Raw genomic sequence first — 13,729 nt, 5'->3', positions numbered from 1 at the left:
TTGGCAGGGAGACTCAGGCCTGGTCTACACTACGCGTTTATACCGAATTTAGCAGCGTTAAACCGATTTAACCCTGCAACCGTCCACACCACGAGGCCTTTTATATCGATATAAAAGGCTCTTTAAACCAGTTTCTGTACTCCTCCCCGACGAGAGGAATAGCGCTGAAATTGGTATTGCCATGTCGGATTAGGGTTAGTGTGGCCGCAAATCGACGATATTGGCCTCCGGGCGGTATTCCACAGTGCACATTGTGACCGCTCTGGAAAGCAATCTGAACTCGGATGCACTGGCCAGGTAGATAGGAAAAGCCCCTTGAACATTTGAATTTCATTTCCTGTTTGCCCAGCGTGGAGCTCTGATCAGCACGGGTGGCCATGCAGTCCCAAATCCAAAAAGAGCTCCAGCATGGACCGTATGGGAGATACTGGATCTGATCGCTGTATGGGGAGACAAATCTGTTCTATCACAGCTCCGTTACAAATTTGAAAAAATCTCCAGGCTATGATAAACAGAGGCCACAGCAGGGACTCAACACAGCGCTGCGTGACAAACATAACGGAAACCCAAAGAATCAAAGGGACGCTCATGGAGGGAGGGAGGGGGGACTGAGGACTCCAGCTATCCCACAGTCCCCGCAGTCTCTGAAAAACATTTGCATTCTTGGCTGAGCTCCCAACGCCTGTAGGATCAAACACATTGTCCCGGGTGGTTCAGGGTATATGTCGTCAATTTACCACCCCTTCTCCCCCGTGAAAGAAAAGGGAAAAAAATCGTTTCTTGCCATTTTTCAATGTCACCCTATGTCTACTGCATGCTGCTGGTAGACGCAGTGCTGCAACGCAGAACAGCAGCATCCCCTCCCCTTCCTTCCCTGATAGCAGATGGTACAAAATGGTGGAAAACCGTCATCATCCCATGAGTGCTGGCCTTGGTGAGGTCGGCCGGGAGCGTGTGGGTAAAAATGGGAATGACTCCCTGTCATTCCTGGCAGATGGTACAAAATGCTGGGTAACCGTCCTCATCATAGCAGAGCCTGAGCTCCATCAGCCCCCCCGCCCCCCTTTCATGTCTAAAGAAAAGATTCTGTACTCCCTGGAATATCTAGCAGTGGGAGGCTGTGTTCCTCTCACCCCCATCCTTTAATGTCCTGCCTGGACTATCATACCAGCTGGAGGCTGCCTCCCCCTCATTTTATCTCGCTGAAAAGTCAGTGTTTCTTATTCCTGCACTCTTTATTACTTCATCACACAAATGGGGGGACACTGCCATGGTAGCCCAGGAGGGTTGGGGGAGGAGGGAAGCAAAGGGTGGGGTTGTTGCAGGGGCACCCTCTAGAATGGCATGCAGCTCATCATTTCTGCAGGATCTCTGGGGCTCTGACCCGGAGCAGCTGTGCTCTCTGGCTCTCTAGTAGACTTGCCCCATATTCTAGGTAAGACTGACTCTATTTTTAGACAAAACATAAGGAAGGGAATGACCTGGGGAGTCATTCCCATTTTTGTCCATGCGCCCCCGGCCGACCTCAGCGAGGCCAGCCAGGAACACCCATGACAGCAGCAGATAGTACAAAATGATTGATAACAGTCATCTCATCACCAATTTACAATGGCAGGCAGTGCAATAGGGATGGTAACCATCTCTGCTACCTTGCAAAGGCAAATGAATGCTGCTGTGTAGCACTGCAGTACCGCCTCTGTCAGCAGCATCCAATACACATACGGTGACAGTGACAAAAGGCAAAACAGGCTCCATGGTTGCCATGCTATGGCATCTGCCAGGACAATCCAGGGAAAAAAGGGGCGAAATGATTGTCTGTCATTGCTTTCATGGAGGAAGGAATGAGTGACGACATTTACCCAGAATCACCCGCGACACTGTTTTTGCATTGGGATCTCAACCCAGAATTCCAATGGGCGGGAGAGCCTGTGGGAACTATGGGATAGCTACCCACAGTGCAACACTTCGAAAATCGACGCTAGCCTCAATACACAGACGCACACCACCGAATGAATGTGCTTAGTGTGGCCGCGTGCTCTCGACTTTATACAATCTGTTTTACAAAACCAGTTTATGTAAAATCGGAATAATCCCGTAGTGCATACGTACCCTCAGAGGAAAGAAGTTCTTGAACACTACCTCATATGCAACTTTGAAACTGACTAGATCAGGGGTCGGTAACCTTTCAGAAGTGGTGTGCCGAGTCTTCATTTATTCATTCTAATTTAAGGTTTCGCGTGCTGGTCATACATTTTAATGTTTTTTTAGAAGGTCTCTCTCTACAAGTCTATATATTATATAAGTAAACTAGTGTTGTATTGTAAAATAAACAAGATTTTCAAAATGTTTAAGAAGCGTCATTTAAAATTAAATTAAAATGTTGATCTCACGCCACCGACCCACTCAGCCTGCTGCTGGTCTGGGGTTCTGTTCACCTAGGCCGGCAGTGCGCTGAGTGGTGCCTGCAGCCGGGACCCCAGCTGGGAAGGGTCTGGCAGCCAGAACCCCAGACCGGCAGCAGGCTGTGTGGGGCTGGTGGCCAGGACCCTAGTGGGCTGTTCGGGGCCAGCAGCCAGGACCCCAGACCAGCAGTGGGCTGAGTGGCTCAGCCCACTGCTGCTCAGGGGTTCCATCCTCCGGCTCCTGCCAGCCGGGATCCCAGCTGCCAGACCCGCTCAGCCCACTACTAGTCTGGGGTCCCGGCCCTGCCCACATACAGTGGGTACCTACCTTCTCCCTGGTTCTGGCCCATTCTCCTCCTCTCTCTGCACTGAGCTGAGGGTGGGAGTGGACCGAGCACAGAGCTGGGGGTGAAGGGTCTGGCCAGGAGCTAGAATGAGGGAAGGAGCTCAGGGTTGGGGCAGGAGGTTTGGGTGTGGGGGCACTTACCTGGGCAGCTCCCATGTGGTGTGATGGGTGCAGGTGGGAATGTGAGTAGGGGTGCAGGGGCTCCCGTTTAGTGCTCAGGGTGGGGGTGGGGATGTGCAGGGTGCATGGGATGTGGGGGTGGCTGGGGATGTTGCGGGTGCAAGAGTCAGGGCAGAGGGCTGGGGGCATGTGACGGGGGTGCAGGTGTCAGGGTAGGGGGGCTGGGTATGTGTGGGGGTGCCAGTCAGGGCATGCATCCGACGAAGTGGGTATTCACCCACAAAAGCTCATGCTCCAAAACGTGTTAGTCTATAAGGTGCCACAGGATTCTTTGCTGCTTTTACAGATCCAGACTAACATGGCTACCCCTCTGATACTAGTCAGGGCTAGGGTCATGGGGGGGTGAAGGAGTCAACAGAGGGTTGGGTGGTACAGGGCTTAGGGCAGAGGGCTGAGTGACTGCCCCCCCAAGAACTCCCCCCCCCTGTCCCATCTATCCCCTCCTGGGACTCCAACCCCTATCTAAGCCTCCCTGCCCCTTATCCCCTGACTGCTGCCCTACAATTCCCTACCTGTCCCCTGCCCTTCCCCACACCCCCGCACTCAGACAGACCCCCTGGACTCCCATGCCTATCTAACCGCTCCCCGCCCCCTGACAGGATCCCCAGAACTCTGGACCCATACAACGCCTCCCCTGCTCCCTGCCTGCCCCAATCCCTCTCCACACCTCTACCTCCTGACACCCCCGCAGAACTCTCGACTCATCCAACCCCCCCAGCTCCTTGTCTCCTGACCACCACCTCCAGAGACCCCCCCAACACCCTAACTGCTCCCCCAGGACCCTCTTTGCTTCGTGTCCCCTGATTGTCCTGACCCCTATCCACCCCCCAAACAGACCTCAGGACTCCCATGCCCCATCCAACCCCCACTGCTCCCTGACTGCCCCCTCCAGAGTCCCCCGCCCCAACCACCCCCCCATCCAACCCACCCTGCTCCCTGTCCCTTGACTGCCCTCACCCTTTACCCAAATGCGACCCCCCCCCGGCCCCAGAGCCGGCCCCCTTACCATGAGGCTCCTCACTCATCCGGAGCCCTGCCACTGCTGCCCCTGCACGCGCAGCCTTGCTCCATCCCACCCCTCAGAGTGCTGTGTGCGCGGCAGCAGGGCTCCAGATGAGCAGGGAGCGTCTTTCCCTCCCCATAGAGCCAAACGCTGCCCCGCAGGGGTGCCTAGTCCCAGCCCCCAGAGCGCTAAACGCACGGCAGCAGGGCTCTAGGAGAAGGTGGGGGAGGGGGCAACGGCTTGCTGCGCTCGGGCTGGCACTCCGGCCCAGGACTGCGGACCCCGCATGCCGCGTTGGCAGGATTTTTAATTGCACGTGGAGTCCCAGCAGGTAGCAGAGTGCCATTAAAAATTGGCACACGTGCCATAGGTTGCCAATCCCTGGACTAGATTTTAAGTTGACAGTAATTCCTATAAGTAGAGAGGGTCACAATTTCCTATGGGAGAACAGGTGCTATAAGTATTTTACAAAGAACACAGTGCTACTACTCAAATTAGTTGGAGTTGAGGACATTTAGTGCTTTGCAGGTAATGTTTAGCACCTTGTAGGATTGGGTCTTCATATGCACAGCACCATTGCAATGCAGACACTTCTGGAGTAAAGGCCAATAAGCACGCTGCACGAAAACGGGGGTAAAAAAAAGGAAAAGAAGTTTCAGGCAAAGTCAGCAAACCCCAACTCCTATGAGAAGAGCCATCGGATTCTTTATCACCCTGACTTCTATGTTTATAGTAACATATTTTCTGTTTGCACATAACCGAATCATTTAAACTGCTAACATGCCACATTAGTTATAAGCAGCATAAAAAAAACAGAACTGTTTCTCTCTCCGTTATCATCATTAGACAGGAAACAGGATCTTTCCCCAGATCAGAGCCCTAGTTCTGCTCTTCAACTACAGTCTGACATCTCCAAACTGTCGGATAACAAGAAGAGTTTGCAGCCTCTTTGCCCAGCAGAACTTCCTTCAATAATCGTACTGAGACCTCAATATAAAGACTATACCAGGGAGAATACAGCAAGAAGCTGATAATTTTTTCTTGCATTTAAGACCTCCAGATGTTTCAGAAGAGCCAGAGAGCTCCCCTTAATTCATCATTGAGGTTCATAAGAAAAGGAGAGTAAAACTTGTCCACTTATTTTGGTCTCTCATGCGCACCTTTAAACCACCAAGCCTTTTGCTTTGTCTAATATACTTGGACTTCAGTAAAGCATCTGAAATGGGACCACATGACAGAACATGGGGATTAATACAAGAACTGTAAGGTGCATAAGGAACTGGCTCAAGGGGAAAAGGAAAACAATTGTGCTCAGAGATGAACTACTGGACAGGAGGGATGTTACTAGTGGAGTTCCCCAAGCATCAACCTTGAGAACAATTTTACTCAATACTTTTGTTTACGACTGTGACTGAATGCACCCCTGTATTCACACCTAAACAAATCTTTGTACACAATAGGCCTTGTGACGTATCACTTGAAAACTAATAACTTAATGGTCAGTAATACCATGATGAAACGTGTGTAGCAATGTTATATGTAAAGTTACAAACGTAAGCTGAAATCATGACTGAAGTGTGTTTACTAGACAAGTCTGAGGAGGGGGTAAACAAACCTGTTTCTCAAAGATAAAGGACAAGCTGACGCCTCTAGCCATGATAGGCCATCACTGGTCACATTCTTTGGCAACGAAGGAGTGTGGGGCAGGAACAAATAGATCTGCACCTTTGCAAACAACAGCATGGAACTTATTTCACAGCTGGATTCCTTGTCTCCTTCCTCACAGTGGGAAGGAACTAGAGGGAGCCCTCAGGAAAATGCATTTCAAAAGGTGACTGAACTATAAAAACAACCCAAGTTCTCTCTCCTTATACATCTCTTGCTCTTTCACCTAAGATGACAACTAAAACCAGCTCATCTGACTTTGGAAAAGAGCTTGATCTGAAATTTGGTCAGCCCTGTTCCTAGGAGCATGTGGTTAAGAATTTTTATCTTGAATCAAGTCTAGTTTGCTTAGTACTAGGAAGTGTTTTATCTTTATTTCTCTTGTGACCATTTATGACATTAAAGCCTTGTACTTGTACACATTTAACAATCTCTCTCTGTAGATAAAGAAACTTGTTTTATTTTTTAATCAAAACTAATCCGTGTTGTGGTTAAACTGGGCTAATGGGGGAACTCCATTTAAAGTAGCAGACTGTTGTATACTGATCTCCTTAGAGAGACAATGGATCTAATATATCTGGACTGCTCAGGAGAGGGCAGGACAGAGCAGAACACATGTTCTGGGAGAAAATCTGGGACTGAGAGTGTGTTGGGGTCACCCTGCAAGTGGGTAACCAAGGCTGGTGGAAGCCAGAGCGTGACTGATGTGTGGCTTGCAGGCCGCAGCTATACACAGACACTCAGAGTGTGACCTGCATGCTATTTGACTGTGAGCGGCCCAGGTGGGAGTAACAGCAGCAAACCAATTGGAGGCACCCACATTTGCAGGGCAGGGGTGACGTAGCTCCTCACTGGTCTGGCTAGCACCCCAGAATGTTACAGTTAATACATGACTTGTAAGGTGAGTAAAGAACTGGCTCAAGAAGAAAAAGGCAACAGGTTGTGCTCAAAGGTGAACAACTGGAGGAAGGTTACTAGTGGAGCTCCTCAAGGATCAGCCCTAGGTCCAATTTTACACAATATTTTTATTCATGACCTTGGTGTAAGAAGTAAAAGTGTGCTAATGAAATTTGCTGATGATTCCAGAGGAAGAAAATCAAAACAAAAAAGGAGTTCAGGAGAACTGGCAGTTTCTCAAGGAGACAATATTAAAAGGTACAATTGCAAACCATCCTGATGTGAAGAAAAGATAGGAAAAATACTAAGAGGCCTATATGGAGCCATCAGGAACTCTCTAATTACCTGAAAATCAAAACAGAAACCTACAAGAAGTGGAAGCATGGACAAATTGCAGGAAGGGGTACACAACAATAGCTCAAGCACAGAGGGACAAAAATCATAAAGGTTAAGGTGCAAAATAAATTACAACTAGCAAAGGGATAAGAGACAATAAGAAAAGGTTCCTAACATATTTATAGAACAAGAGAAAGAAAAGGAAAGTGTTAGTCCTCCATTTAGTGGGGAAGGAGAGCTATTAACTGATGACATCAAGAAGGCTGAGGTATTTAATGCTATTTTGCTTCAGTCTTCTTTAAAAAGGTTAATGGTGACCAGAAAGTCAACACTAGGGGTGAGCAAACTACAGCCCGCGGGCCGGATCCGTTTTAGGCCGGCCCACGAACTCCCACTGTGGAACGGGGGACCACACCATGCAGCTCAGCCTGCTTCGGCTTTGGCGCTGGGTCGGGGGCTGCTCCAGTGCTCCAGCCGGGCCCGGCGCAGGGCTGGGGCCGCACCACGCTGGTCCGGAAGCTGTGACATGGTCCCGCTCTGGCTCCCACACACTCCAACGGAAGTTGCAGGGGCAGTGCCTGTGGACGGGGCAGTGTGCAGAGCCACCTGGCGACGCCTCTGCATAGGAGCCAGAGAAGGGACATGCCATTGCTTCTGGAAGCTGCTTGAGGTAAGCGCCGCTCGGAGTCTGCACACCTGAGCCTCTCACCAGGCCCCGACCCTCTGCCCCAGCCCTGATCCCCCTCCTGCTCTCCAAACCCCTCGATCCAGCCTGGACCACCCTCCTACACACCAAACTCCTCATCCCCAGCCCCACCCCAAAGCCCACACCCCCAATCAGAGCTCTCCCCTCCTCTCCTACCCCAATCCCAATTTTGTGAGCATTCATGGTCAGTCATAAAATTTCTATTCTCCGATGTGGCTGTCGGAACAAAAAGTTTGCCCACTCCTGCTCGACACAATTAATACTTACAAGGCAGAAGGAACACAAGACAAAACAGGGAAGGAACAGATAAGTTAGAGGACTAAAGATGACTGCGGGAGACTTGATAACAGTCTTCAAATATGTTAAGGGCTGTTATAAAGAAGACTGATCAATTGCTCCCCATGTCCACTGAAGGAAGGACAAAAAGTAATGGGCTTAAATCTGAAGCAAGGGAGACTGTGGTTAGATATCCGTACAAGCCAAACTCTAAGAGCAGTTAAGTTCTGGAATAGGTTTCTAAGGGAACTGTAGAATCCCCATCACTGGAGGTTTTTAACAACAGGTTGCACAAACACTTATCAGGGATGGTCTAGGTTTACTTGGCCCCGCCTCTGCACAGGGAGCTGGACTGGATGACCTCTTGATGTTCCTTCCAGCCCTGCATTTCTATGATTCTCCAATACAAAGTTGGGAGGTATCGTCAACATGGAGGAGGACAGGAATATTACATAGGAAGACCTGGATGACCTTGAGAACTGGCGTACAGAAACGGGATGAAATTTAATAGTGGGAAGCGCAAAGTCATGCATTTAGGGTCTAAACAAACATCTGCTATCAAGTGGGGGCTCATCAGCTGGAAGTGACAGAAAAGGAAAGAGGCCTGGGTGCCTTGATCAATAACAGGATGACAATGAGCACCAATGTGATGCAGTTGAGAAAGAGGCAAATATGATCCTATGATGCATCAGGAAGGACATATCCAGTAGAGAGAGAGAGAAAAGTAGTAATGACATTTTACAAGGTACTGGTAAGACCTCATCTGGAGCCTGTACAATTCTGATCACCCACATTCAAGAGAGATGAATTCAAACTGGAACTGGTGCAAATAAGTGATCGGGGGAATGGAGGGCCTATCTTATGAGGGGAGACTGGAAGAGTTTGGCTTGCTAAGCCTAGCAAAACAAAGGTCAAGAGGGGACGTGACTGCTCTCTCTAAATATATCAGGGCGGAGGGGGCAGAGATAACAGGGAGGGAGAAGAGTGATCGAAGATAAAGGACAATATTGACAAAAAACAACAAAAAGATATGAACTGGCCATGAACAAATTCAGGCTGGAAATCTGAAGGTTTCTAATCATCAGAGGGATGAGGTTCTGGAAGTCTCCCAGGAGGAGTTGTGCAGGCAAACAACTTAATTTTGAGAGAAAGCTGGACATAAGTACAAGTGGAATTGCATGGCAGGGCCTGGCAGTTCTTAGAGTCACTCCTGGTCCATGTCAGATACTCTTAAAAAATCTCATGCTTCAGGGCTTCAGCTGGTCACCTGCAGGGGTCAGGAAAGGATATTCCCCTCACAAATTATTCTGGGTTTTTTTTCCAATCTACTTCCTCTGAAGCATCTGAGATGCCATGGCTACAGATAGAAAATTGGCTGGGGTGGGCCAATGCTTTGAGGTGGCACTAAGCACTCTCTTTCTCAGGTGCTTGGGTGGCTGGTTCTTGCTCACATGCTCAGGGTCTAACAGGCCATATGTGGGGTGAAGAAGACATTTTCCCTCAGATCAGATTGGCAGTGACCTTGGGATTTTTTGCCTTCCTCTGCAGCCTGGGATGCTGATCACTTGCCAGGGTTATCTTGGTGTATGTCACTAAACAATTCCCTACCATTCCAGGGACCTTGGGCACTGGGGCACCTCAGGCCCTCCTGTTCTGTCTGTGGAACACAATAAATTAGACTAAGGCTGTTGATTAATGGCTGTTAACTCACACAATTAGCTCAAAAAATTAATCACAGTTTTAATCGCATTCTTAAACAATAGAATAGCAATTGAAATGTATTAAATATTTTGGATGTTTTTCTGCATTTTCGTGTACATTGTATTGTATTTCATGTACATTGTATTCTGTGTTGTAATTGAAATCAAAGTGTTTATTTTTATTACAAATATATGTACTGTAAAAATAAGGACATAGTATTTTTCACTTCACCTCATACAAGTACTGTAGTGCAAACTCTTCATTGTGAAGGTGCAACTTACAAATTTAGAATTTTTTTTTGTTACATAACTGCACTCAAAACCAAAACGATGGAAACTTCAGAGCCTACAAGTCCATTCAGTCCTACTTCTTCAGCCAAATGCTAAGACAAACAAGTTTGTTTATATTTACAGGAGATAATGCTGCCCTCTTCTTATTTAAAATGTCACCAGAAAGTGCGAACAGGCATTTGCATAGCACTTTCGTAGCTGGCATTCCAAGGTATTTACATATAGGATATGCTAAACATTCGTATGCCCCTTCGTGCTTCAGTCACCATTCCAGAGGACAAGTTTCCATGCTGATGACCCTCGTTAAAAAAAATATATATAGGTTAATTAAATTTGTGACTGATCTCCTTGTGGAAGAATTGTATGTCCCCAGCTCTGTTTTACCACGTTCTGCCATATATTTCATGTTATAGCAGTCTCGGATGATGACCCAGCACATGTTCATTTTAAGAACACTTTCGCTGCAGATTTCACAAAACAAAAAGAAGGTACGAATGCAAGATTTCTAAAGATAACTACAGCACTCGACCCAAGGTTTAAGAATCTGAAGTGCCTTCCAAAATTGGAGAGGGATGAGGTGTGGAGCATGCTTTGAGAAGTCTTAAAAGAGCAACACTTCGATGCGGAAACTACAGAACATGAACCACCAAAAAAGAAAATTAACCTTCTGCTGGTGGTATCTGACTCAGATAACGAAAATGAACATGTGGCGGTCCATACTGCTTTGGATTGTTATCGAGCAGAACCCGTCATCAGTATGGACTCATGTCCCCTGGAATGGTGGTTGAAACATGAAGGGGCATGTGCTAAAGATTCACATCTGGCACGTTAATATCTTGTGACGCCAGCTACAACAGTGCCATGAGAATGCCTGTTCTCATTTTCAAGTGACATTGTAAACAAGAAGCAGGCAGCAGTATGTCCTGCAAATGTAAACAAACTTGTTTGGCTGAAGTAAGACTGAGTGGACTTGCAGGCTCTACAATTTTCACATTCTTTTATTTTTGAATGCGGGGGTAGGAGGGTTGTACATAATTCTACATTTGTAAGTTCAACTTTTAGGATAAAGAGATTTCACTTAAGTACTGTAGTGCATTGAAAAATACTATTCCTTTTGGTTTTTTTACAGTACAAATACGTGTAATAAAAATAAAGTGAGCACTGTGCACTTTGTATCTGTGTGATAATTGAAATCAATGTATTTGAAAATGTAGAAAACATCCACAAATATTTAAGTAAATGGTATTCGATTATTGTTTAATAGTGCAACTTATCACAATTAATTTTTTTAATTGCTTGATGGCCCTAGTTTAGACAAATATATTACAGCCCTCAGGAGACTAATTTCAGTTGTCGGGTTTTGTGTGCGGGTGCTGGATGATGTTAATGGCCTGTGCTATATAGGAGGACAAACTAAATCTGGTGATCCCTTCTGGTCTTCAGCTTTATGACTCTTTTGCTGTTGCTTCTGATACAAAGGATTAGAAGCAATTTCTGCTATGAAGAATGTCACGAGGAATTTAACACAACTATCCTAGTTTTTTTGAATGCAGCACCAGATTTTATTTCCTTGAGAGAGATCTGTAAAGCTGCTGAATCAGAACGTGTGTGTGTCATAATTGTTCAGGGCCGGGTAACTGGATTACGCAAGCATGGTTCAGGACGAGCAAAGGGGCAGAATTCGGCCCTATGAAAACTGATACAAGGCTGTACTAAACTATCTTGTATTTGCTCAACAGAGTTTACAAACAGACTATAATCTGTACCTGTAACCAGCAGGACAAGCTCCTGGTCAGGACTCCAGCTCATGGTGGTCAGACCACTGTCCACACTCCCAACGCATTCAAGCTGTAAGAGAAATATGAGCAGTGTGAGGTATTTGTGTATGTACAGATGATACATATACAACAGCAAGAAAGGCTGACTGTCTCTCCAATCTATTGTTCTGATTTACGAGGAGCTAGGGGAGATGACAATTGCACCAGCTTTGGCTACTCACGATTGCCAGAGCTGTGCTCTAGTAACAGGCCACAACCCCTTTTGGTGAAGAGAAGGGAAACTCCAGATACCTACAAAATGACTCAGTCTTACACAGAAGGAGTCTCAGTACCCACACAGTGAATTTCAAGACACCAAAACACATTCCAAGCAAAACCAGTAAGCATTAAAACAATGTTAAGCCTGAGAAATCAATTTGTAAAGCCAAGACATATAAGATTAGAAGCTAAACCTTAACTCTGACCCTAGTGCTCGTGCCAGAAAGTATCATCTCTGACTCATTAGACAAGTTGTTAATACATACTATAGGACATGATCTTTCATACACTAAATGACAATACTTCACGCAGTCTTCAGACTAAGCTTGATTTTTATTTTTATTTTTTTCCAGTCTGAGTGACATTTGCAAAAATGCCACATGCGAACAAAGTTGGCTGAGATGGCAATAGCAGCTATCCAACCCCTGGTCTACACTATGGGATTAGGTTGAATTTAGCTGCATTAGGTCGATTTTATTATGCTTCTACACAAAAAACCCAGTTCCGTCGACCTAAAGGGCTCTTAAATTCAACGTGTGTACTCCTCCTCGGCAAGGGGAGTAGCGCTAAAATCGACCTTGCTGCGTCGAATTTGGGGTAGTGCAGACACAATCCAACGGTATTGGCCTCCGGGAGCTATCCCAGAGTGCTCCAATGTGACCGCTCCGGACAGCACTTTCAACTCCGATGCACTAGCCAGGTACACAGGAAAAGCCCCGGGAAATTTTGAATTTCATTTCCTGTTTGATCAGTGTGGCAAGCTCAGCAGCACTGGTCCCAGAATCGCAAATGAGCTCCAGCATGGACTGAACGGGAGACACTGGATCTGATTGCTGTATGGGGAGAAAAATCTGTGCAGACAAAACTCCAATCAAAAAGAAGAAATGATAATATATATGCCAAAAATTGCACAGGGCATGATAGACAAAGGCTACACGGCAGTGCTGCGTGAAAGTTAAGGAGCTCGGGCAAGTCTATCAAAAGACAAAGGATGCAAACGGTCGCTTCGGGTCAGAGCCCCATACATGCTGCTTCTATGATCTGCTGCATTACATTCTAGAGGGGGACCCTATCACTACCCCACCACTGTCCGTGGATACCTGCAATGGGGGCATCTCATGCAACGGGGAGGAGGATGATTTTGTGGATGAGGAAGAGGAGGAGGAGAAGAATGCACAGCAGGCAAGCGGTGAATCCGTTCTCCCCGGCAGCCAGGACCTTTTCATCACCCTGGAGCCAATACTCTCCTAAGGTGGGATCCCCGATCCTGAAGGTGAAGAAGGCACCTCTGGTGAGTGCACATTTGTAACTACAGTACAGGGTTTAAAATTAAAAGTTTAATGTCTGATTTGCCATGAAGACTTGGGATGCATCTGCAGCCAGTACAGCTACTGGAAAAGTCTGTTAACTTGTCTGGGGATGGAGCAGGAATCCTTCAGAGACATCTTCATGAAGCTCTCCTGGAGATACTTTGGAAGCCTTTGCAGAAGGTTACTGGGGAGGGCTGCCTTATTTCATCCTCCACGGTAGGACACTTTACCACGCCAAGGCAGTAGCAAGTAGTCTGGAATCACTGCAGCACAAAGCATGGCAGCGAATGGTCCTGGGTTTTGGTCGCATTCAAGCAACATTTGGTCTATATCTTTCTATGTTAGCCTCAGGAGAGTGATATTATCCATGGTCACCTGGTTGAAATAGGGGAATTTTTGTAAGGGAACAGTAAAAGGATCCCAGTCATGCTGGGCTGTTTGCACTTGGCTAAAAGGGCTCATCCCTGAGAATAGCCACGCAGTGGGGTAGGGGGAGGTGTGTGCTGCACATCCACCCAAAAACCGCTGCCCCTCCTTTTAAATGGCAAACCCAACCGGCATTGCTTGCTATGGGAAAGTAG

The 13,729-nt window shown here is 47.1% G+C and overlaps 1 protein-coding gene across 6 annotated transcripts in view; it reads right to left on the bottom strand.

Annotated features, from left to right (window-relative positions):
• ELP1 (elongator acetyltransferase complex subunit 1) overlaps positions 1-13,729 on the bottom strand; it is a 121,787-nt gene that overhangs the window by 94,311 nt on the left and 13,747 nt on the right. For 5 of the 6 annotated variants that reach the window (XR_007773660.1, XM_050948203.1, XM_050948201.1 and 2 more), the window contains exons 4-5: positions 11,569-11,650; positions 4,474-4,548 (exon numbers count right to left, since the gene is read on the bottom strand). Coding sequence is in view for 5 of the 6 variants with exons in the window: in XM_050948203.1 (XP_050804160.1) it covers positions 4,474-4,548; positions 11,569-11,650 (157 nt within the window). In the remaining variant the exon portion in view is untranslated. The remainder of the gene's footprint in view (positions 1-4,473; positions 4,549-11,568; positions 11,651-13,729) is intronic. The other variant, XM_050948205.1, reaches the window with a different exon arrangement.

This window comes from Gopherus flavomarginatus, chromosome 3, assembly GCF_025201925.1.
Source record: "Gopherus flavomarginatus isolate rGopFla2 chromosome 3, rGopFla2.mat.asm, whole genome shotgun sequence".
Taxonomy (NCBI): Eukaryota; Metazoa; Chordata; order Testudines; family Testudinidae; genus Gopherus; species Gopherus flavomarginatus.
Note: the sequence above shows the minus strand (reverse complement) of the source record. Positions and strands in the feature narration are given on the sequence as shown.